At 46.2% G+C, this 21,409-nt stretch overlaps 2 protein-coding genes across 14 annotated transcripts in view; one reads left to right on the top strand and one right to left on the bottom strand.

Moving 5' to 3' along the window:
* The window catches only part of KCNAB2 (potassium voltage-gated channel subfamily A regulatory beta subunit 2), a 117,056-nt gene extending 107,975 nt beyond the window's left edge, over nt 1–9,081 (top strand). For all 10 annotated transcript variants that reach the window (XM_083628815.1, XM_083628822.1, XM_083628823.1 and 7 more), the window contains 2 exons: nt 655–743; nt 2,408–9,081. In XM_083628815.1, the coding sequence (XP_083484941.1) occupies nt 655–743; nt 2,408–2,497 (179 nt within the window). In that variant the 3' untranslated portion in view covers nt 2,498–9,081. The remainder of the gene's footprint in view (nt 1–654; nt 744–2,407) is intronic.
* A 10,093-nt stretch (nt 9,082–19,174) lies between these two features.
* CHD5 (chromodomain helicase DNA binding protein 5) overlaps nt 19,175–21,409 on the bottom strand; it is a 78,664-nt gene continuing 76,429 nt past the window's right edge. For all 4 annotated transcript variants that reach the window (XM_083628378.1, XM_083628380.1, XM_083628381.1 and 1 more), the window contains one exon: nt 19,175–20,781. The gene's annotated coding sequence lies outside the window, so the exon portion shown is untranslated. The remainder of the gene's footprint in view (nt 20,782–21,409) is intronic.

The raw sequence follows: 21,409 nt of genomic DNA, 5'->3' as shown, positions 1-21,409 counted from the left end.
CACCTGCGCAGAAGTGATTTTCGGCGTCTGGGCATGCGCAGAAGCGATTTCTGGAGCCGTGGAAGAGAGTCCCCGCACCATGCTGCACCGGTTTAGTGAAATGCATAGGGACTCGCCCAGTGGGCAGCTTGGTTCGGGGGCGGCTCGTGGGCCAGTTAAACGACCTCTGTGGGCTGCTTCCAGCCCATGGGCCACAGGTTGGGGACCCCTGATCTAGACCCAGCCTTCTGTTTCCAACAGGGGACAGACAGAAACTCACGTGCAGGGCATGAGGGCAGTGAGTCCCCTCCATTGTTTTCTCTACACAGAGAGAGACAGAGACAGAGAGAAACTGGTACTCAGAAGCTTCATTTAGTTTTCACAGCTTCTCCAGATTTATATAATTCTTCTTTCCAAAGATTTCTTAAGCTAGTAGCCTTCACCTTAACTGTAGGCAGCAAATTTCACGTTAGATGCATCATGTGAAGAAATATATATGCCCTCATCCATCCAGAGCTTGAGAGGGAAAGTGACTTTTTGACACTGTTCAGAGTTTCTTGAACTAAGCACTTGACTCTCCCCCAAAAAGACTCTGGCCCCCAAACAATCCCCCAGGTAGCCTTGGCAGTGTCTCCATTACATTCCCCTAATGCTCTTCTTCTCCCCCACCTCCAGCATGGTGTTTGCGGAACGAAGGGGTCAGCTCTGTCTTGCTGGGGGCTTCCAATGCAGACCAGTTAATGGAGAATATTGGAGCAATACAGGTGAGCACCCCACCCATCACCCACCTTCAGGCCCTGGCAAACTGATCTTTGGTTTTTTTTCTTGCATGAATGCTCTGGACATAGAACCATAGAACTGCAGGGCTGGAAGGGGCCTCCAGTCTCAGCCACTGCAATACTGGAATTGCAGCTGAGGGATCCCTGGCAGATGACCATCCAGCCTTAGGCTATTGAAAACTATTTGATTACTGATTGTTGGCATGGGAGAGAAGGGATTGAGAAGGAAGGGACGATATTTGGGGGTTCATATCTTGGCTTCACACTCTCTGCTTTTAATTTTGCAAAAAAATGATATTTACATTGAAAGGAGACAGTGAATTGAGCAGATGCTTCTGCAGCTCAGCTTTCTTAGACCATGCCAGACTGGCTGCCTTGAATGGGGTCTCTCTTGAGACCCCTCAAGGACAGAATCACTCTATCACCCTCAGGGGGAGGCTACTGTAGCAAAAGATTGTTGTTTTTTTTAGGGGTGCTTCTTAACTCACCCCTAACATGCAACACCTAGAGGTTCACCCACGAAAGGGAACGCAACCCTTGCTTTGCAGTGGTTCTCAACCTGCGGGTCCCCAGATGATGTTGAACTACAACTCCCATCACCCCTAGCTAGCAAGGCCAGAGCTCAGGGATGATGGGAGTTGTAGTCCAACAACATCTAGGGACCCACAGGTTGAGAACCGCTGCTTTAGGGTATTGCGCCATTCAGTATGTCAGATCATGCATTTGTCTTCTTAGCCAAACCTACTTCTCAGCATTGTTGTGATGATACAATATGGGTGTGGGATGATCGGCACGTAGCACCACGAGTTCTCTGGAGGCAACACAGATCACTCCATCGACTCTGGTGTGAGGTATGCCAGCTCCATCAGGCAGCTCCTGCTCCTTAACTGTGCCAGCTGGTCATTTTAGGAACTGTTAAGAAATTGGTTCCTGAGTTTTGCTTTTTCCTCTTCCCTCCCAGTCCCATTTCCCTTGTGTGTCATGTATTGTTATTGTTATTGTTATTGTTGGTATTTATTGTAAGCCTGCAGGTAAGGACTGCCTTATTTCGATTGTACGAAGGAGCCTTTCTGGCGGAAGAGTTGGGTACAAATGCTCCAAAGAAAGAATAGAATAGTATAGTATAGTATAGTATAGTATAGTATAGTATAGTATAGTATAGTATAGTATAGAAGAATAGAATAGAATAGAATAGAATAGAATAGAATTTATTATTTATACCCCACCCCTCTGGCTGGGTTTCCCCAGCCACTATGGGCGGCTTCCAACAAAGTATTAAAATACAGTGGTCTGTTAAACATTAAAAGCTTCCCTAAACAGGGCTGCCTTCAGATGTCTTCTAAAAGTCTGGTAGTTGTTCTTCTCTTTGACATCTGGTGGGAGGGCATTCTACAGGGCGGGTGCTACTACCAAGAAGGCCCTCTGCCTGGTTCCCTGTAACTTGGCTTCTCGCAGTGAGGGAACCGCCAGAAGGCCCTCGGCACTGGACCTCAGTGTCCGGGCAGAATGATGGGAGTGGAGACGCTCCTTCAGGTATACTGGACCAAGGCTATTTAGGGCTTTAAAGAAAATAAGCACAGGCTTGATAGCGCCATAACCAAAATCTAACTTATGACCTCTCCCTCTTACTTGTCGTTTCCACCCGGCAGGTTCTTCCAAAACTCTCCTCTTCTCTTATCCATGAGATCGACAGCATCTTGGGCAATAAACCCTACAGCAAAAAGGACTACCGGTCCTAATCGGGAATCCTGTTCCCGCCTGGGACTTTCTACTCCTTGAATTCCTCTGCCTCTCCCGTTCGCTTGCTTAAAGCTATATCGAAGCCAAGTCAAGAAATAACGGTTCGCAACCCAAGACAGCAGCGCAGCGTCTGAACCGAAGGCGTCCTAGAGAAAACCGTATTCAAACGTCGCCAGACTGCATAGGCTTCTTAAACGTTAATTTTCATTTTGAATGCAAGAAAACGCTGCAGGTTTGGGAAAGGGGCAAGTGAGGTTGGTTTCACGTCCATGCTTCCTTTTTTGAAGGAGAAAACAACTTTTGAGTTTTCTTCTCTCCCTCCTCCTCTCTCTCTTCCTTGCAGTCGTTTCTTCTCTCTCTCTCTCTCTTTCTTCCAACCACCATATCTACACACAGAGAGAATACCACAGTGCTCAGCTCATCTCTGTTTGAGCTGGGACCTTCTTCTTTTAAATGGGCAGAGTTAAGGTTATCCTTCAATCCACCATCCCAACTCTCTGTAAGCCCAACTAGAGGAGCTTTGAGGAATGTGCCTTGGCCAGCCTCCTGGAAGTGTCAGAAGCTGCTTTTGGGGATCCACTACAGGCACCCTCCCCGCTGCCAACCATTCCCTCTTTCCCTGTTTTGACTTTTGGGGGAATGAGACGGATTCAGAGTGAATTGACTGAGCAGAAAGTGCCCAGTTCTGCAAGGTCCCACAGGCCACGTTTTGCAAAAAGTGGTTCATTCTTTCTAACACTTGGCCTCAGAGCTGGGGGGGGGGGAGGCAGGGGGGCAGAGAGGAGAGACCAGGGGGATGGGACATTCACAGGCTGAAACTGACCCATCTCTTCCCCAGGTGGGGTCAAGAAGAAAGGCTTGGCCATGGAGAAATGGAAGGCCTAGACTAGAAACCCAGAACCTCCTGGTTGGAAAGATGTGAGAGCCAGTGTGGTGTAGTGGTTAAGAGCGGTAGTCTTGCAATCTGGGGAACCGGGTTCGCGTCTCCGCTCCTCCACATGCAGCTGCTGGGTGACACTTCTTTGAAGTCTCTCGGCCCCACTCACCTCACAGAGTGTTTGTTGTGGGGGAGGAAGGGAAAGGAGAATGTTAGCCGCTTTGAGACTCCTGAAGGGGAGTGAAAGGCGGGATATCAAATCCAAACTCTTCTTCGTCCTATATCTCACTCAGGCCCTCTTCTGACCCCAGTAGGTCCGCTTAGTACCTGCTCAACCTCCCATGTCCTCCCTCAGATACTCCCCGCCCTCACACAAAAAATGTCCCTCACTTTCTACAGCTTGAGGTACTGCCTTGATGTCCTTCACAGCCTTGTTGCTCTGGGCAGGCAGAGAGAGGTTCCCAGAGGAATCAAGAGCCTGCACTTTCCCCCCCTTCCAGGTTGATATGCATTTGCCCCCCACCCACCCACCCACATTGTAGGATAAGCTTAGGCTCCCATCCATTGATTCCCACAGCAGAATATTCCCTTCCAAGTGGGGAGCCAGGTGGGAGGATGTGACAGCATGAGGGTCCCCCCACGAAGGGGCCACCACGCCCCTGACCCCGCCATCTCTGTGGCCACGCCGTCCGAAAGAGCCCAGAGCCCCGCTCAGAGGAGTTTTTCCTGTCCCGTTGTGGCCAATGCAAAGATTGTGCCTTAGTTGGCTATGAGATGAGCTTGCCTTCTGGGATGGCCGCACACAAAATCTGCTCCTGAATTCCAAAGTGTTGCATCTGATGCTGTGTGCTCATTTTCTCTGTCTCCCTTCCCCCTTTGTACCAACCCCAAATGTATTAAGTTGAAGGCTACAGGGGTACCTTTACCTTTACTTGTTTATCAGTTGATACTGCAGCCCTACAGCAGGTGTAACAGGGCGGCGAATGGAGAGAGCCAATGCCTTCCAGGTCTTTTTGGACTCCGATTCTCATCAGCCCCTGCCCAGGCAGCTGTTAGAAGTTGTGAAATATTTGGCAGGCCCCAGTGACTTGAGGAAGGATGCAGTTGGGCATCCTTCATCTAATTCCCCCCCCCCAAAGCGTATATATTTGATTGTAATAAAAGAAGAAGACCTCTAAGTGGTTTGCAAAAAAAGAATAAAACCATAATATTATCAGCAAGCACAATTACAGTCAGCTATTTAAAACGTTAAAAAAATAATACCGTATTTTTTGCTCTATAAGACTCACTTTTTCCCTCCTAAAAAGTAAGGGGAAATGTGTGTGCGTCTTATGAAGTGAATGCAGGCTGCGCAGCTATCCCAGAAGCCAGAACAGCAAGAGGGATCGCTGCTTTCACTGCGCAGCGATTCCTCTTGTTGTTCTGGCTTCTGAGATTCAGAATATTTTTTTTCTTGTTTTCCTCCTCCAAAAACTAGGTGTGTCTTATGGTCTGGTGCGTCTTATGGAGTGCAAAATACAGTAATTAAAATCAATGATAAGCTGAGAACCAGATTATAAACAAACATCAGTAAATCTGGGCAGGCTTGTCTAAAACAGCAGTGTTTTTAGCAGGATCCGAAAAAGAGTTCAGTGAAGGTGCCTGACAGGTGTCAGTAGGCCGGGAGTTCCACAGTATAGGTGCTGCCACACTAAAATATACCAATTTCTTACCATTGTGGAACAGGCATTATGTGGTGCCCCTGACTGTTCCAAAGATCAAAGCAGTCAAGTGGGCATATATGGCATCAGGCAATTTTGCAGAAAAACTGGTTTGGCATCCTGAACATTTCCAGCATTTTAGCAGGTTTATTCATGGCCTATGACTTCGAAGCAAAGATTTGTTTATTTTTAAAATAATGCCTAAAAATTAATGTGAGGTGGCTAGAGAATTCCTAGAGCCTTCCTTTACAAAACTGCAGCCAAGGGTTTCTCCCGCCCCACCCCACCCCCAAGAAATGAAGGCACCATTGTCCCTCCAGTTTTGCCTGTGGTCACACAGGTTTGGTAGGCTTTTGCCATGTTAGCAACCTGCCAGACCCCTTTGGCCAGACGTAACAGTAGGACGAAAGAAGTGCATGTGTGTTGAAAAGTGGGTGGTCTGTGCACCTGAGAGTACACAGAGACCCCATAGGAAATGGTACATCTCTTCAACTGCTTTTAGCTTTTTAAAAACTATTTCCTGCATCCAGACTCTTCCTGTTTTCGGGGGAGGGAGCAATGAAACTTATTCTCAGCTGGGAATGTAGCAAACAGCAGAAGGGAAATAAAACCGGAAACCCAAATAACAGAATCATAGAACTGTAGAGTTGGGAGGGACCTAAAGGGCCATTTAGTCCAACGCCCTGAAAAGGAGCAAAATGGATGGATGCCCAGAGTTTTGCCGGGAAAGCAGCCAGTTCATTGAACAACAGCTTTGCAATAAGGCTTTTCGACAATATGCATGCCAGACTGTCCTGGTGACAAAAGCAGCTATGCATTTATGACTCTCTTCCTGGCACAAAGAATGAAATTGCATTCATGCCCTGATTTGCTTTGTTGTTGTTTTTGTTTGCGTTTATGTGGACACACGACTTCACGATTCGGTTTCCTCTGGCTGCCGGGCAGCAGCCATGAATGCAACTGCGTCCACCTCGCTATTGCTGCATTTTGCAATCAACTTCAGAAGCACAATGAATTTGGGTTCCCACAGTTTGGGGCCTCTTCCCCACCCCCAATGGAGAAACTTCCTGGATTGCTCCCAGTGCTAGCCCTACACAGAGCAGATCCATTGGGATTAATGGCGACGACCAACTCAGGTCCATTAATTTCAATGGGCCGACTCTGAATGAGGCTTAGGCTGCTTTCCCGACATCTCCCTAACTGCAAATCTCCTTAGGATATTCAGGGAGCTCACTTTGGTGCGGCTAATGCAGCGGTTTGACTTTGCTTCATCCCGGAGGCACACACCATTGGCTCTCAAGACAGACAAACGCCAACAATTAGAGCTTGCCACACAACGTACGAGCCACTTCCAGATACGGGGCAGGATATAGCGCAAGTTTAATTTCTGTGTTGCTGCATTTGCTCCCGGGAAAGAAAAAAAATCCGTTTGCACATAACATGAAAATGAGCACTTAAACTTGCACCATTCCTCGCTACGTATTTCCCAAAGTGGTTTTTGTGTTGTGTGCGAGCTCAAAGGTAATTCACAGTTCGGGAAAGGTCAGCGAAACGGAATAAAGTTGCTGTGTACAAATGCAGCTTTTGTTGGATACAACCCCCTGAGCTAGATGGGAATGTCTTCAAGCAGTTTCAGAGATTGATGCAAAAAGGCAGGCAGCCTGCTTCTGGAGTCCCAGGGTCATAAAACTGGAAAGGGACCCCCAAGGTTCATCTAGACCAACTTCCTGCAATGCAGGAATTACAGGTGAAACCTCCATCAAAGGAGAGTCCACCACCTTCCGAGGGAGTCCGTTCCACAGCTGAACGGCCCTCACTGTCAGAAAGTTCTTCCTAATGTTGTAACTACCCTCTTTTCTGTCCTTTTCCCTGATTTATGAAGCCCTCCCCTGCTGCCTCCTATATTGTGCAGGGACCTGCTCATGGCTGCTTTTTGCAATGGCACACCAGGGGTGAGCTTGCAAAAGGGTTCTTATCTCACACACACCCCTCCTTGTATTTTTTTTAACTCATGGAGGACAACTGCAGTGCAGCGTTCAGCCGCCTGCACAAGAGGGATCCAGAACTGAGCAGCCTGACTCAGGAACTGGGGGCTCCTGGTTCAGAAGTGCTGTGATGTTCCAGATCAGTTCTAAGTACGAAAGCGGGTTCCTTTTTTCTTTCCTTTTTTTCGGCTAGTCGGTGGGTAGTGTAAATATGATGCGTTTTAAGACTGAGCCGCGAAAGGCTTGTGTTATTTTTTTACTAACGTCTGTCCCCGTGGATGAGAAGTATTTTTGTATGTCTGTCCGCCCCCCGCCCCCCTCGCTTACCAAATCGTTTCCAGTGGGAAGCCTTCGTCAAACGCATTTCCTATCCTCTCTTGTTATAAACTTTTGCTCTCCCCTACTCCCGCAAAGCAACATTTGGTTCTTTATCTGGACTTGATGTCGTCTGTACGGATGGAGAGGAAGTCGAGTCCAGTTTACATTATAATCCAGAATTACCTAATTTGCATTGAAATACAACAATCCGGCCCTCTGCTGCAAATGTAACAGAAGGATGTGGTCGAATCTGGAGCAAGGAAGAACGAACGGGACTGCCAGTGGGAGAATCACATTTTTCAATGAAGTCCCTGCAATGAGAAAAGTGGCTCATGCGACAAGTTTTCTACATGCAGGGAGGATTCAGAATTATGATTTCTGCCCTCTCCATTCTGAGGGAGTGCTTTCCGTCCTGCAGCCTTGTGTGGACAGGATGGGCTTCATCCAAATTAGTTGGGCTAGTTGCAAAATCCTTTTCAGCACCGGTCGCAGAGGCTGAATTGCTGTTTCAGGAGGCAGCAAGCTTTGCAAAGCCGAGGAGCTGCCGAAACACAGCTGTGGCCTCCATCACTGGATCACCAACTTTTATCATTGATTTTTTTCTTTATATTTGCTTTATTTTATTTTTCTTGACAGGTCCCCTGCCCAGGAAGCTTGCCCCCTCCAAGCAAAGTTGAGCCACTTAGAGCTTTGTGGCCTCCAGCAGATTTAAGCACAGAACTAACTCCCCCAATGGGGCTTAAATGTGCTGCCCTTTTGCGGGAGGAATGTAAAAACCTATTTGAGCAAGGGCAGAAGGCAGAGAAAAATGTCCAGAAGGAGAGGAGCCTCAGGCCCCCTTTCAAACGGCCTCAACTCTTACGGTGGGGTGTTGATGGGGGAGAACACTACCATTTGACTTCAGCCTCAAGAGGCTCCCCCAGCCCCCTGCATTTAAAGCCATCAGCAGCTGTTCTGCCAATACATAGACAAAGAATGGGGGGGGGGTGGATTCCAGCATCTTAGTATCGTTGCCCACTTGCAATCAATGGGACAAGCTAAGGCATGACTTAGCTCCCATTGATTTCAATGAGAACCAAGCTCAGTTAAGTCTGGATCCAACCGTAGGATCACGCACACCGCACCAAATGAAATAGGAATTCAGAACCATTCTGACCTCTTTGCACCCTCTGGGATTGGGCCTTTTCCCCTCTGCATGCCAGAGGACTGTGCATTTTCTCCTCCATGTCTGCCCCACTTTGAGACGTTTCACAGTGTCTAAGTCCCTCACTGAAGGCTTCCACCTTCCCCCCAAAACCTTCCCTATCAGCCGTGTTTGCCGTGCTAATCAACTTCTTTCAGGGAGCCATAGAAATGCCACTGTAGCCAGGGGGGAGCAGGGGATCTGTAAATTTTCCCTGCCTCCTGTTAACCTTCCAGTGTCTTTTTTTTTTTTAATTTTAATTCCATGTATGTAAATAAAATTAAAAATACTCTCTCTCTTTTTTTCTTTTTTTGCCTTTTTATATATGTCAAAACAAAAGTGATCGTTCTCTAGAAATGACATATATGATGACTGTGAGTCCTGAGCTAACCGCGTCTAGGCAAAAGGCTGCTAGCCCCCATCAATCATGCTTCCTGACAAAGATTTGGACTGATTAAAGAAAAAGCTTCTGTATTTATGGAATGAATAAATGAATAAATAAAAACCAAGCCTTATTTTATCTGTTGTCGCCAGAGCTCTCTCTTTAACTCTTCTTCCTCTGCGCCTTTGGTAGATGATTTTTTAGATACTATTCGTTTTATCCTTTGCATCTCTACCCTACCATTTTTCTACAAGTTGCTCAAGGTGAGGTACGTGGTTCTGCGCATTTAATCCTCACAGCAGCCCTGTGAGATAGGTCAGGGTGAGAGGGACTGACTGGGCCAAGGTCAACCCAGTGAGCTTCATGGCTTAATGGGGATTCGAACCCTCGTCTCTCCCAGGTCCTTGTCTGATTCTCTAACTATTACCACACCACAAGCTCTCAGCTGAAGGACAGTTGAGAGCCAGCAGAGAAAGCCTGGCCCAGAAGCCAGGCTTATAAGGGCTAATCGGCACTTTCAGGCATCCTGAACTCACTCTTACTGAATCCTAACACCAAAGGAGCTCGCATCCCTGCTTCTGAATTTCACTTTCTGAAAACTGCAGGAGCAGAGAGTGCTCTTGTGCTCGGGCCCTGCTTAAGGGTTCCCCAATAGAGGCATCTGGTTATCCACAGTGAGTACTTCATGCTGGACTAGCTGGGCCTTTGGCCTGATTCACTAGGGCTCTTCTTATGTTCTTAAGATGATAGGACAGCTTGCAAACTCACTTTCAGCCATATTTATCAGAGCAACATCAACAAATAAGGGCACTAATTAGAAGACTTCCTTGGGGGTATACCCATTAATTTATTTAGATGTACAAAAAAAACAACAACCAGCAACCCTAAGGATCGGCTTGCTCATCATGATACCTGCCCCAGATAGCCCTTCCAACCATGTTATTTTGATGGGTGAAACACGAAAACGTGACTCATATTCAAGGCTGTAATATTTGCATGCCCTTGCCTGTCTCAAAATGCCAGTTCAACAAGAGTGCTGCAAACTGCCCCTTAAAGCCCGTGAGCCAACTCCAAAGCAAAGGACAAGCCAGAGAGAAAAGGCCTAATCCTGCCCCCAAGCTTTGGCACCATCCCTCTTGGATGGGCAGTTTCTCTCCAGCCTTCTGTGTTTTGCCCAGCAAAGGGCATGGTGTCCTTTGCCCATTCGCAATGTTGAGCGATGTGGATCTGCGACTTCTCTCTCAACCACCCTGCCTAAGGTCAGCCTGTCGGGTTGTTGGGTCAACAGGCTCCCAAGTATCCATTTTTAACCAGCTCACTAAACATTGCAGAGTGCTGACTCAAATGCAAAGGAAAGGATGTCAACTTGAATGGGCCGTGTCAGAGCAAGTCAGTGAAAATCCTGAAGCAGGGGGTCAGAATGGATTGATGCAGTGGGAGCCAAAAACACGGCGTGCAGCAGAATTCAGGAGATGGGCAAGAGGATGGAGATCATGGATGGAGATCATGTAGAGTTGGATAGGACTCCCCAAAAGTCATCTAGCTCAAAAATCCCTGGCAGATGGCCACCCAACCTCTGTTGAGTCTATCACCTTCTGGGGAAGTCCATTCCATTGTCCAGCTGCTTCTCCTGTCAGAATGTTCTTCCTAATAGTTAGAATCTCCTTTCTTGCCATTTGAATCCATTGGTTTGGGTCCTGCCCTCTGGAGCAGCAGATAGGTAGATCAAGGTTGGCCAATGCCAAGCCATATATCGACCTGCTCTCACCTGATCCTATTTGCTTGCTTTGCACTGGTGGCTTGGGCCTCTAAAAGTCTCTGTCTTTGGTCCTTCTATGCCCAGTACCTCAGAATAATCTTTACAACTGTGAATTTTATTGCATCTTCAGAATAATGCTTCAATGTGGAAGGCTGGTGGAAGCTGGGGAGGTGAAGAGTGAAGTGTTGAACTAGAAATTTGGAGCAGAGGGCTCTTGGTGGCTATGCTCTGCTTCCACAGATGGAGGCAATAACGTGTCTGAATGCCAATTTCTGAAACCTGCAAGAGGAGAGAGGGCTCTTCGGCTTAGGTCCTGCTTGTGGATTTCTCATAAGAGGCCACTGTAAGAACAGGAAGATGGGCCACCAGCCTGATCCAGCAGGCTCTTCTTATGCTCTTAATTGTGGGAGACTTGGGTTCAAATTCCTGCTCAGCTCTGAGTCTCATGGAGCCAGTCATTGCCTGTCGGTCCAACCTACCTCACAGGGTTGTTTTGCAAGGATTAAAAAATGGCGGGAAAGAACCATGTATGCCACCTTGAGCATCTTGGAGGAAAAGTGTGATAAAACCATAATGCTAAATAAAAATACTAAGGAAGAAGCAGAATTGAAGCATAACTGCCAACAGGGCTCGTGCAGTGAGGCCATGGGCAGCCGCGTTGCTGCTTCTCTGTGCTGGGAGCGATTCATCCGGTCAGACTAGATGTGGTTGCACAACAAAAACAACTTATTCCAAGAGGGTTCGGAGGAGGCAGACTGGGAAGAATGAGTGTGTTGCACTCTGGGCTCATCATTCAATTGATTCATGTTTTGTTCTGGGACTAAAAGGGCACTTTTGAGAAAGAGATAGCTCATTCGATAAGAGCTTGAGACTCTTAATTTCAGGGTCATGGGTGTGAGCCCCATGTCGGGCAAAAGATTCCCGCAATAGGAGAGGGGGTCGGACTAGGTGACTGAAATATACTCAGAGTCGCAAAGTGATTTCATGCTCTTTATTCAGCTCATAGTGGTGAGGAGGAATGAATGAAAGTCCCCTCAAAGTATCTGCTTTATATATATTATTTACACAATGGGCTGCACATGATTGGCTAATTCCGGAATTCTACTGTAAGCCAATCAGGTTGTGGATTCACTTCTATCTGGAGCATGATTGGGTGGTTCCTGCCAACCAATCATACTGCTGCATTGTTCTAGGACCAATCAGACTGCTGCATTCTGAATCCTATTGTTCTAGTACCAATCAGACTGCTGCCTTTTGGATCCTATTGTTCTAGGACCAATCAGACTGCTGCAGTTTGGATCCTATTCAACTCCTCGTGGTCCCTTCCAAATCTATGATTCTACAAATGCTATGAATGCTATGAATGCTATGAATACCTGTGGCAGCCCTGCCAGTGACTGACAGGCCTATTCCAAGGAATATTTTCCTTGACTTGAAGCCAATTGAGGTTTCCCGTTTCTGCTTTTGTGGTGGTCAGCAGCACCTCAGAACCCCAGGCAGGAAACAACCTTTTCTAGTCCACAGCCCCCCCTCCCCACAAAATCAGCTGCATGGAGGGGACAGGGAAGTCAAGAGGAGCCTCTTTTGCGATTCCCACAGACCCTTCTTGAGCCAACTGAGATCCAGATCTCCAGCGTTATGGGGAAATGTCCGGCTCCTGACCTTTTGCTTCCTTTAAGGCCTTCAGACATGGATTTGTCTCTTCCAATCAGACATCTCCTTCCAAGCTCGCTGGGGAAACCGGCTGCTTGCTGTCACTTAAGATTCCCAGGCAGCTGAGGACTCCCTGCCTCTCCCTATAGCTAGAGGACAACATTTGAAAAAGAAAGACAAATTTGGCAATGCAGAAACCAAGACCAGAAGGGTGCAATTTGACTGACGGCCCTCCCACAAGAAGCACTGCCAGGGCTAGGAAGCAGCCCTGCCACAAAACCCATAAGGGGACCATGAGGGAGAGTTTCACATCAATTTTCCTTACTTAATTCTTAGCTCTGACACTGTATGATTGTTACTCTCTCATTTATGCTCTGGACCACAGGGCAGGAGCAGAAGGAATGGGAGACAAGCTGATATTTTGCCTGACCGAACCTCTAGCTCCCAAGATTGATTGATTGATTGATTGATTGATTGTATTTTCCTCCAAGTTGCTCAAGGTGGCATACATGGTCCTCCCCCTCATTGAACCCCCACAACAACCCTGTGAGGTAGGCAAGCTTGATAAGGCTGTGACTGGTCCCAGGGTCACACAGCATGCTTCCTGGATGAGTGGGGATTTTAACCCTCGTCTCCTGGGTCCCAGTCCAACACTCGAACCACAACACCACCACTGGCTCCCTGTGAGGAAAGAATGGCAAGTGAGACTAGGTCATATGAACAATGTGTGTGTGTGTGTGTGTGTGTGTGTGTTGGTTGGATTCTTCCTTGCAATGCTCACTGATTTTACACTGGCATCGTTGGGAGTAGGCTCGAATGCTCCTTCAGCAACAGAAAACTCTGGACTGCCAGGTCCTAGTCCAATGCCCTAACAGAAGGTGGTGTGCATACTTTGAGATAGGTGGCACAATCTTTTCCACATGACCCTCACCTGGCATCTCAGCCCAGATAGCTCCTGTACTTTCTGCATTGCCAGCATGGCATAGTCTGCAACAGGGCTTCAGGAAGCAGAGGGCCCAACTGTTTCCATACAGACCAGGTGTCAGGTCCGTATGAATAACAGTTGCAGCCACAACTCCCATGTTCCAAGGCTTGGAAATAAGGGTGCCGGGGCACAGAATACTCACATCCAGGTACAAGGTTAGCATTGTGGGACCTGAATTCTTCTTTGGCTGGGACTTGGAATCTCAGCCTTCCCCTCCATCAGTAAGTGGGGTGGATAGAACAAGGTTTGGGGGATAGAGAGTGCCTAGGATTGTGAGGGCAGGCTTAGACACTGTGAAAACGACAACGTTGATTGTGTGAGGATACCCAGAGCTTACAGGGTTAACAGCTCAAGGGAAATGACGTCCTGTCACTGGGGGGCTGTTCGCATCTTTGTTATGTGAAGGTCTTTACTTTTCTCTTTTGGCTGCAACAGGAGAGGCATCATGTCTTCGCTTTCTCCTGACTGAATATTTGTTTTGCTGCTGTACAATAAAGCTTTGTAGAACAGAAAGCTGCTGTACGAGAATTTTACTGCATGGCTGAGATTCCTTCCACAAAGGCACACCATTGCACATGATACTCTGCTGTAGCCGGGAGAAGCAGGTTGGCCCAGAGGAAGTGGACTGGATGCCACAACAGTCCCACGGACTCTGATCGGAACAGGTTGTGTGTGCGGAGGGGGTGTAATTGCGCTTGCTGGTAGTTTTCTATATGCAAGGATGCACACAGGAGAAACATTCCACCTATGCAAGCCTGAACTTGCTTAGGCTCAAGTCCTGCTTGCAGGTATCCCACAGGCATGTGATTGGCCACTATGAGAACAGGATGCTGGGTAAGATGGTCCATCGGCCTGATCCGAAAGTGTTCCTCTTATGTTCTTATAGTGGCAAAGTATCTTCTAGCTTAGGTTAAGAAGCTTTGCAGTTTTGGGTGTATGCATTTTGTCCCAAATATTCCCCAAATCCCCAAGTGACCTTTAAAAATAATAAAAATAAATAAACAAATAAATAATGAAAACCTTTTTTTCCCCTTATTGAGTAACAGAGTCCTTATAATGCTATTTTATTAATCTGGAATAAATCTATATGCTGTACTTTTGTGTGGATTGTTTAGAATCCTGTCCTGAGCCAAACCCAGCCCCTCGGAGTCACTTGAATCACAATTAATCTCTGTGTCAGTCTTTTGTTTTACCAGCAGCTTCACAAGGCAGATTGCTAAATTGGCACTTGTTTCCTGGGGTGACCTAAGGTTCTGATGAGCCCACAGGTTTTCTCCTTGGGCCTTAAATCATGGGGTAGTAGCAAGCGATGGTTAGTGCGGGTTCAGATTGACTCCAGACTCCTCATTCCTTACAATGACAAATGTCATGTCAAAAGTGTTTCTGTAAACGTGCCTCTTCCCATCTTCTGAACAGCAGAAGGTTGGTGGGACCCAGGAGAAGAACCAGCCAGCCATTCCCTCGAGTTTCCTTTTTTAAATGATTTATTAAAACACAAAAATTAAAAAAAAAAGCAGGGGGGAAAAACCCTTTGAGACACTCACAGAATTCAAAGGGGGTGGGGAGACACAGTTTGTGGCATTATAAACTTGCCAGAAAGGCCACCCAAGGGTGGGGAGAGCACTGCTTTGATGTCCCACTTGCTGGTATCACAGAAATAAAAACACAGGAGCAATATGACAAAGTAGCTTGGAACACTTTTCTCATTACCCCACAACCCGTGTTAGGAAATCTAGCTGGTCTCACCTGCATTTATGCTCCCAGCTTAAGAGCCAGACTTTCTACTCAGATAGGGGAGGAGGGGGAAAGAGGGGTCCTTAACAAGAGTAGAGACACCCTTGGCAAAGCCAGAAGGAAATGGTCACGGCAGGCAGGTGGTGGAGTGGGTGGAGCCAGCGAAAGAAACTCAGGGGAAGATCCCAGCAGACTCTAAAGCTCACTAGTTTTCGGACTGCAAAACCGATCACTTTACTATATGGATATCCTGCTCAAAGCAATGAAATGCTGGCTTGTTGTCAATCCTACACATGAGCAACCCAGAGGCAGGCCTCTCTCTATCCATTTGCCTGTATTCCTAAGACCCAAGTTCATTAATGGTACAGAGCAAAAACCACACTTCTAGCCACTGTTTGGCAAGGAGGCAGAGTCATTGCTAAAACTAGTAAATACGATGACCAGGAAGAGGGAAAGGTAGGCACTTGTCTGACAACACGAGGAACATAATCAACATTTTGGAGAAGTTGCAAGTGAATATTAATACTAAAGCAGTTTTAATTTTCATAGATGCGGAGAAAGCCTTTGATAATATTTCTTGGAATTTTATGAAGAAAAATCTCCAGGGGATGGGGGTGGGTCAAGGGTTTGAAAATGGTATAAGTGCAATTTACTCAGAACAAAAGTCTAAGCTAATAGTCAATAATGTGATGACAGAGGAATTTAAGATAGAGAAAGGTACACGACAAGGCTGCCCAATTTCCCCATTGCTTTTTATTTCGGTCCTGGAGGTTTTGCTAAATATGATTAGAAGGGACCGTCTGATTAAAGGTATTCAGGTCGGAGCCAAACAATACAAATTGAAAGCTTTTGCAGATTACCTAGTTTTGACGTTACAGGAGCCAGAATCTAGTACGAAAAGAGTATTAGAACTGATTCAAGAATTTGGTCATGTGGCAGGATTTAAGCTGAACAAGTCAAAGCCTAAAGTTCTTGAGAAAAATTTAACACCGATTGAGAAAGAGAGGTTTCAGAAGGAGACAGGTTTAACATTAGTTAAGAAAGTAAAATATCTGGGGGTTAATATGACTGCTAAGAACTTAAATTTATTTAAAGATAACTATGAGAAATGTTGGACAGAAGTGAAAAAAGATTTAGAAATATGGTCAAATTTGAAGCTTTCCTTGTTGGGTCGAATTGCAGCTATAAAGATGAATGTATTGCCAAAAATGTTATTTCTGTTTCAATCATTGCAAATTTTGGACAAGATGGACTGTTTCAAGAAGTGGCAGAGAGACATTTCTAGATTTGTCTGGCAGGGCAAGAAGCCCAGAATAAAATTTAAAATATTAACTGATGCAAAGGAAAGAGGCGGATTTGCCCTGCCAGACCTTAAACTTTACTATGAATCAGCAGCATTCTGCTGGTTGAAAGACTGGCTGCTTCTTGAGAACACAGACATTTTGGATTTGGAAGGTTTTAATAATGTTTTTGGGTGGCATGCATATTTGTGGTACGACAAAGTTAAAGCACATAAAGCATTTAAAAACCATATTGTCAGGAAAGCATTGTTCAATGTCTGGATAAGATACAAAGACTTATTGGAAAATAAAACCCCAAGGTGGTTGTCACCAATGGAAGCGAAGGCTCAGAAAAAGCTCAATATGGAGGCCAAATGGCCGAAATATTGGGAAATATTGGAACAAGAAGGAGAGAAATTGAAATTGCAGAGTTTTGAGAAATTAAAAGATAAAGTGCGAGACTGGCTTCATTATTATCAAATAAGAGAGGCCTATAATTTGGACAAAAAAATTGGCTTCCAGGTGGGAAAATCAAAATTGGAAATAGAACTGTTACATCCCAAAACTAAGATACTTTCAAGAATGTATAACTTGCTGTTAAAATGGAACACGCAGGATGAAACGGTTAAATCTGCAATGATTAAATGGGCACAAGATATTGGTCATAACCTTATGTTTGCTGACTGGGAACAGTCATGTAATGACTTTACGGCATGTAATGCCTTAAGAGAGAATATTATGAAAATGATATATAGGTGGTACATGACACCAGTCAAGCTTGCAAAAATATATCATTTGCCTGATAATGAGTGTTGGAAATGTAAAGAAAATGAAGGTACATTCTTTCACCTTTGGTGGACGTGCCCAAGGATTAAGGCTTTCTGGGAGATGATCTATAATGAAATGAAAAAGGTATTTAAATATACCTTCCTGAAGAAACCAGAGGCCTTTCTCCTGGGCATGGCCGGCCAATTGGTGCCAAAGAAGGACAGAACTTTCTTTATGTATGCAACAACAGCAGCAAGAATTCTCATCGCAAAGTATTGGAAGACACAAGATCTACCCACCTTGGAAGAATGGCAGATGAAAGTGATAGACTATATGGAATTGGCGGAAATGACTGGCAGAATCCGAGACCAGGGAGAAGAGTTGGTGGAAGAAGATTGGAAGAAGTTTAAAGACTATTTGCAGAAACATTGTAAAATTAATGAATGCTAAAATGATGTTGGATTGAAATGAAGTGGCTTTAGCAATAAGGTTAAAAAGAATATGTAAAAATGGACTGATAATTAGATGAAAATATAAAGTTATAATATGTTAAGATATAGGATTAAGATAAATACAAAGAGGGAAAGGATTTGCTGAATTAACCATGTGAATTGGAATACAAAAAAGGGAGGTGTGAGGAGGTCAGGAAACAAGTAATTGAAATATAAGATACAAAAAGATTGATTTGTTTTTTAATTGTTTTTTATTTCCTCATGTATTTTGTATTTTTCTTTGCATTTTTGTATCTTTTTTCTTTTTCTTTTTCTTTTTCTTTTCTTATTCTGTAATTCTCTTTTGTCTGTAAAATTTCAATAAATATTAAAAAAAAAAGGAAGAGGGAAAATGGGGTGCTTTCCATTCTGGCCAACCCCAACATCAAGGGCTGTCCAGATCTTGTAGGACTCCCAATTCCCAACTCCCAGCAGCCAGCAAGCGCTAGTCAGTGTTGTAGCATATCAGAAGTCCAGCAATGGCCAACCCCTCACCTGGGCATGGTTTGCTAAGGCTGACATGGGGCTTCCAGATGTCAGAGTTCAGAAAGATCTAGGAGTCTAATAAGGCATCCTGAGCTGCTCACAGGAAACCATTCTGGGCTTCTCCACATTCTGCCTTTCTCTCCTGGCATTGCACTTGTGTGTACCATGAGGAACTAAACGCCCACCCTCACTTAATCGAATGGAGCTGGAGAAGCTTTGTGGTCAGGGAGTAGCTTCGGTTCATCTGTTAAAACAATTGCCCAATAACTGAGTGCTGTGCTCATGCGCTGAAAAGGATGAGCGTGCAACCTTCTCTGAACAGCACAGTGGGGAAATAAATAGCAGGAAAGCATCCGAAAAGGGGGGTGGGGGGACATTCAAAATAGCAGGGACTTGAGGCACACATCCTAGGATCATCCACTGGGTGCCTGCAATACTCACGTAACCCACCAAAAATGAATACGAAGGTCTTCTTGTTGGGGAAATACTGCTTTTTGTCACGGGCACAGATCAGGATTCCTCAAAGGCAAAGTCCTCCTTCAATGGCAGCCCCAAGGAGGAGATGGAACCATTCCCTGGTCCTCACCATATGGAGCCACAGGCACAATAACCCCCAACACCTTGGTTCACAGGCTCCTCAAAGGGTCAGGATTACCCTGAGGAGGTATCTCCACAGCTTGAAACCCTGGGGCCTTAGAAGAAGCCAGCAGATGCAAAGAAAGGCACTGCCCCTTTAAATGGCCAGATACAGCTTTCAAGGGGCATGGGGGGGGCTTTACTTAAAGGAATACTAAGCCCTGGTTATAAAGGTTGCTCCAAGACATTGCTAAGACCTATGGCCTATGTCAGCTGCAGGATTGCTGACCATGGTCTTCAAACCCACAGGTTGACCGCTCTCCATGGTGCTGAACTTGCCTTGCCTTCCTGTTTACCTGGAACCCTGGGGCAACTGATCTCTTCTTCACTTCAGCCATCACCTATCGAGGGCAGAGGGCATTCTCCATAGATCAGGGCACATTTTGGGGATTTAGACAACAGGGGCATGAGGACACTGGCACACTCTGTATGAGCTTGCCTTCCTGTTTGCCTGGAACCCTGGGGCAACTGATCTCTTCTTCACTTCGGCCATCACCTATCCAGGGCAGAGGGCATTCTCCGTAGATCAGGGCACATTTTGGGGATTTAGACAACAGGGGCATGGGGACACTGGCACATGGGGACACTGGCTAGTGGAGGCTTGGTAAAAAGGAAGGCATCCAGGCCCTTTGAACAGATTGCTCAAGCATATACAGGTGGAAAGGGACCAAGCCCAGATTACACTCTGGAAGAGCTATATACAGCTGTCTTCATTTTATGGGAAAGACCAGAGTGGTCATGGCAAGGGGTGGACCAACGAAATCAAATCAACAATTCTGGATTGATGTTTTCATATCTGGGCACTTGTAGATTCACTTTGGGATGCGTCCCCCTTGTCTCCTCGCCCTGGTTTTTGCTCAGGGGCACTGAGGACTTTCTACTGTGTGTTCATATCCCAATGCACATTAATGCATCTCATTTTAAGTTTGATCATGGTACACCCAGGCCTGGTTCACACATGCACATTCATCACTGGATAGCAGGACAGCTCATGATGCCTTCGTTGCATTGCTTGGGAATGAGCATTCACAAACCCCAAAGACGGAACTTTTGTACCACCACAACTCTTTTTGGTGCAGTCAAATTTACCTGCCTGTCACTGAGCAGAGGGAAATCAAGCAACAGATGCACACATGTGAGATGGGCCTTGAAGAGGACATGCTTGGTGCTTTCATATCCCTCATTACTGGGGCCAACTAAAAACCACATTGCTTGACCCTTGCAAAGCCTTCAATCCTTTACACCATGACCATTAGCCAAACAACATTAAACACTTTGAAGTCCCACTGATTTCAGTGGGACAGAGAGTTAACTGAACGATTAACTCTTGCAGAAAGCGACGGGAGTCTTTGGCTGGACAGAGACCTTGGTGTCCGTATTTTCTTTTTGAACCTCAGTTGGCTTTTTCGTTCAAATGCGGGTTGCATCCTTAGTCTTGAACACATATCTGGATTGAGCACAACCACAGTTCAGACCCTCCTTGACACAGCAGCAGCAGCATTCAGTCTACCCAACCTAGCCTGCTCAACGTCTGAGCTCAGAGAGTGAGCTTGTACCTTTTCCAAGCACAGGCCAAACAGGCATTAGCAAGGTTCTCCACTTGAGTCATGACTGCCACACATCTCTGGGCGGGGGTGGGGGGGAGAATAGCACATTGGCACCTACTCCCAGTCTCTCAATCAGCTGCGTAAGAAAGGGGGACAGCATCCAGGCGAAAAACTGATTAATCCATTTGTAATCCAGCCAACAAACCTTTCAAGTCCTCGATAAGAAAGTGCGAAAGAAAAACCCAAGATACAAGGAAGTGAAAATCTTGCTGTCTCAAGGAAGTTTGTGAAATGGCCCAAGGGATGCAGGGGGTTGTCCTTGTTTTGAAGAACACTTTGAGATGTGAACACAGCAAGCCCAGAGCCACCAAGACTGGCCTTCAATCTTCGATGCAGATGACATCGCAATGCTGTCCCTTGCAGTCTAAGGTTGCACCATCTTTCAGGGGCTCGGGGACCTTTATATCCAGGTGGCTCAAGGGAGGTCCATTGGGTGTTGCTGAAAGGACAAAAATGGAGGGATTATGTTCCGTGGACTGAGTTCAGCCTGGATGGCTCAGTTGGTTAGAGTGTGGTCCTCATAACAGGTTTGATCCCTGTATGGGACAGATGCATTGCAGGGGGTTGGGCTGAGACAATCCTCAGGGTCCCTTCCAACTCTATGATTCTATGAGGTACTTCCATCATGAGCCAGGGTCAATTTGTGTATTAAACATGTGGCCTGACCAATGCCATTTTTAAAAGCAGGGAAGCCAGTATGGACCACAAGATTTCAAACCCTGTTAAGGAGATGCCTTATTTCTGACTAGAGCCCCATATGGAATGCATTTGCAGCAGTCAAATCCCAAAGATGCAAAAAGGCATCCTTGGAGCTACATTTGGGATTGCAGCCTTCTTATGTGATGCAGAGAAAAGGCATAGCTGGTGACACACAGAGGACATGGAGATGGCCGAGGCCGGTGAAGGTGAGTGGTGGCATTGCCTTGCGCTCCCCAAATCACCTGAATGGCAGCTAGAACAGGCACACCACAAGGAACTTTGACCTTTCTGCATGGGCAGTCAGCTTCCCAATGAACATGCAAGCACTTTCAACAAGCCTTTCAGGCTGGCTCAATGGATGGCCCAGT

The sequence above is a fragment of the Podarcis filfolensis genome (assembly GCF_964270895.1).
Source record: "Podarcis filfolensis genome assembly, chromosome: 8".
Taxonomy (NCBI): Eukaryota; Metazoa; Chordata; class Lepidosauria; order Squamata; family Lacertidae; genus Podarcis; species Podarcis filfolensis.
The sequence above is the reverse complement of the archived record's forward strand: the minus strand, read 5'-3'. Positions and strand labels throughout refer to the sequence as shown.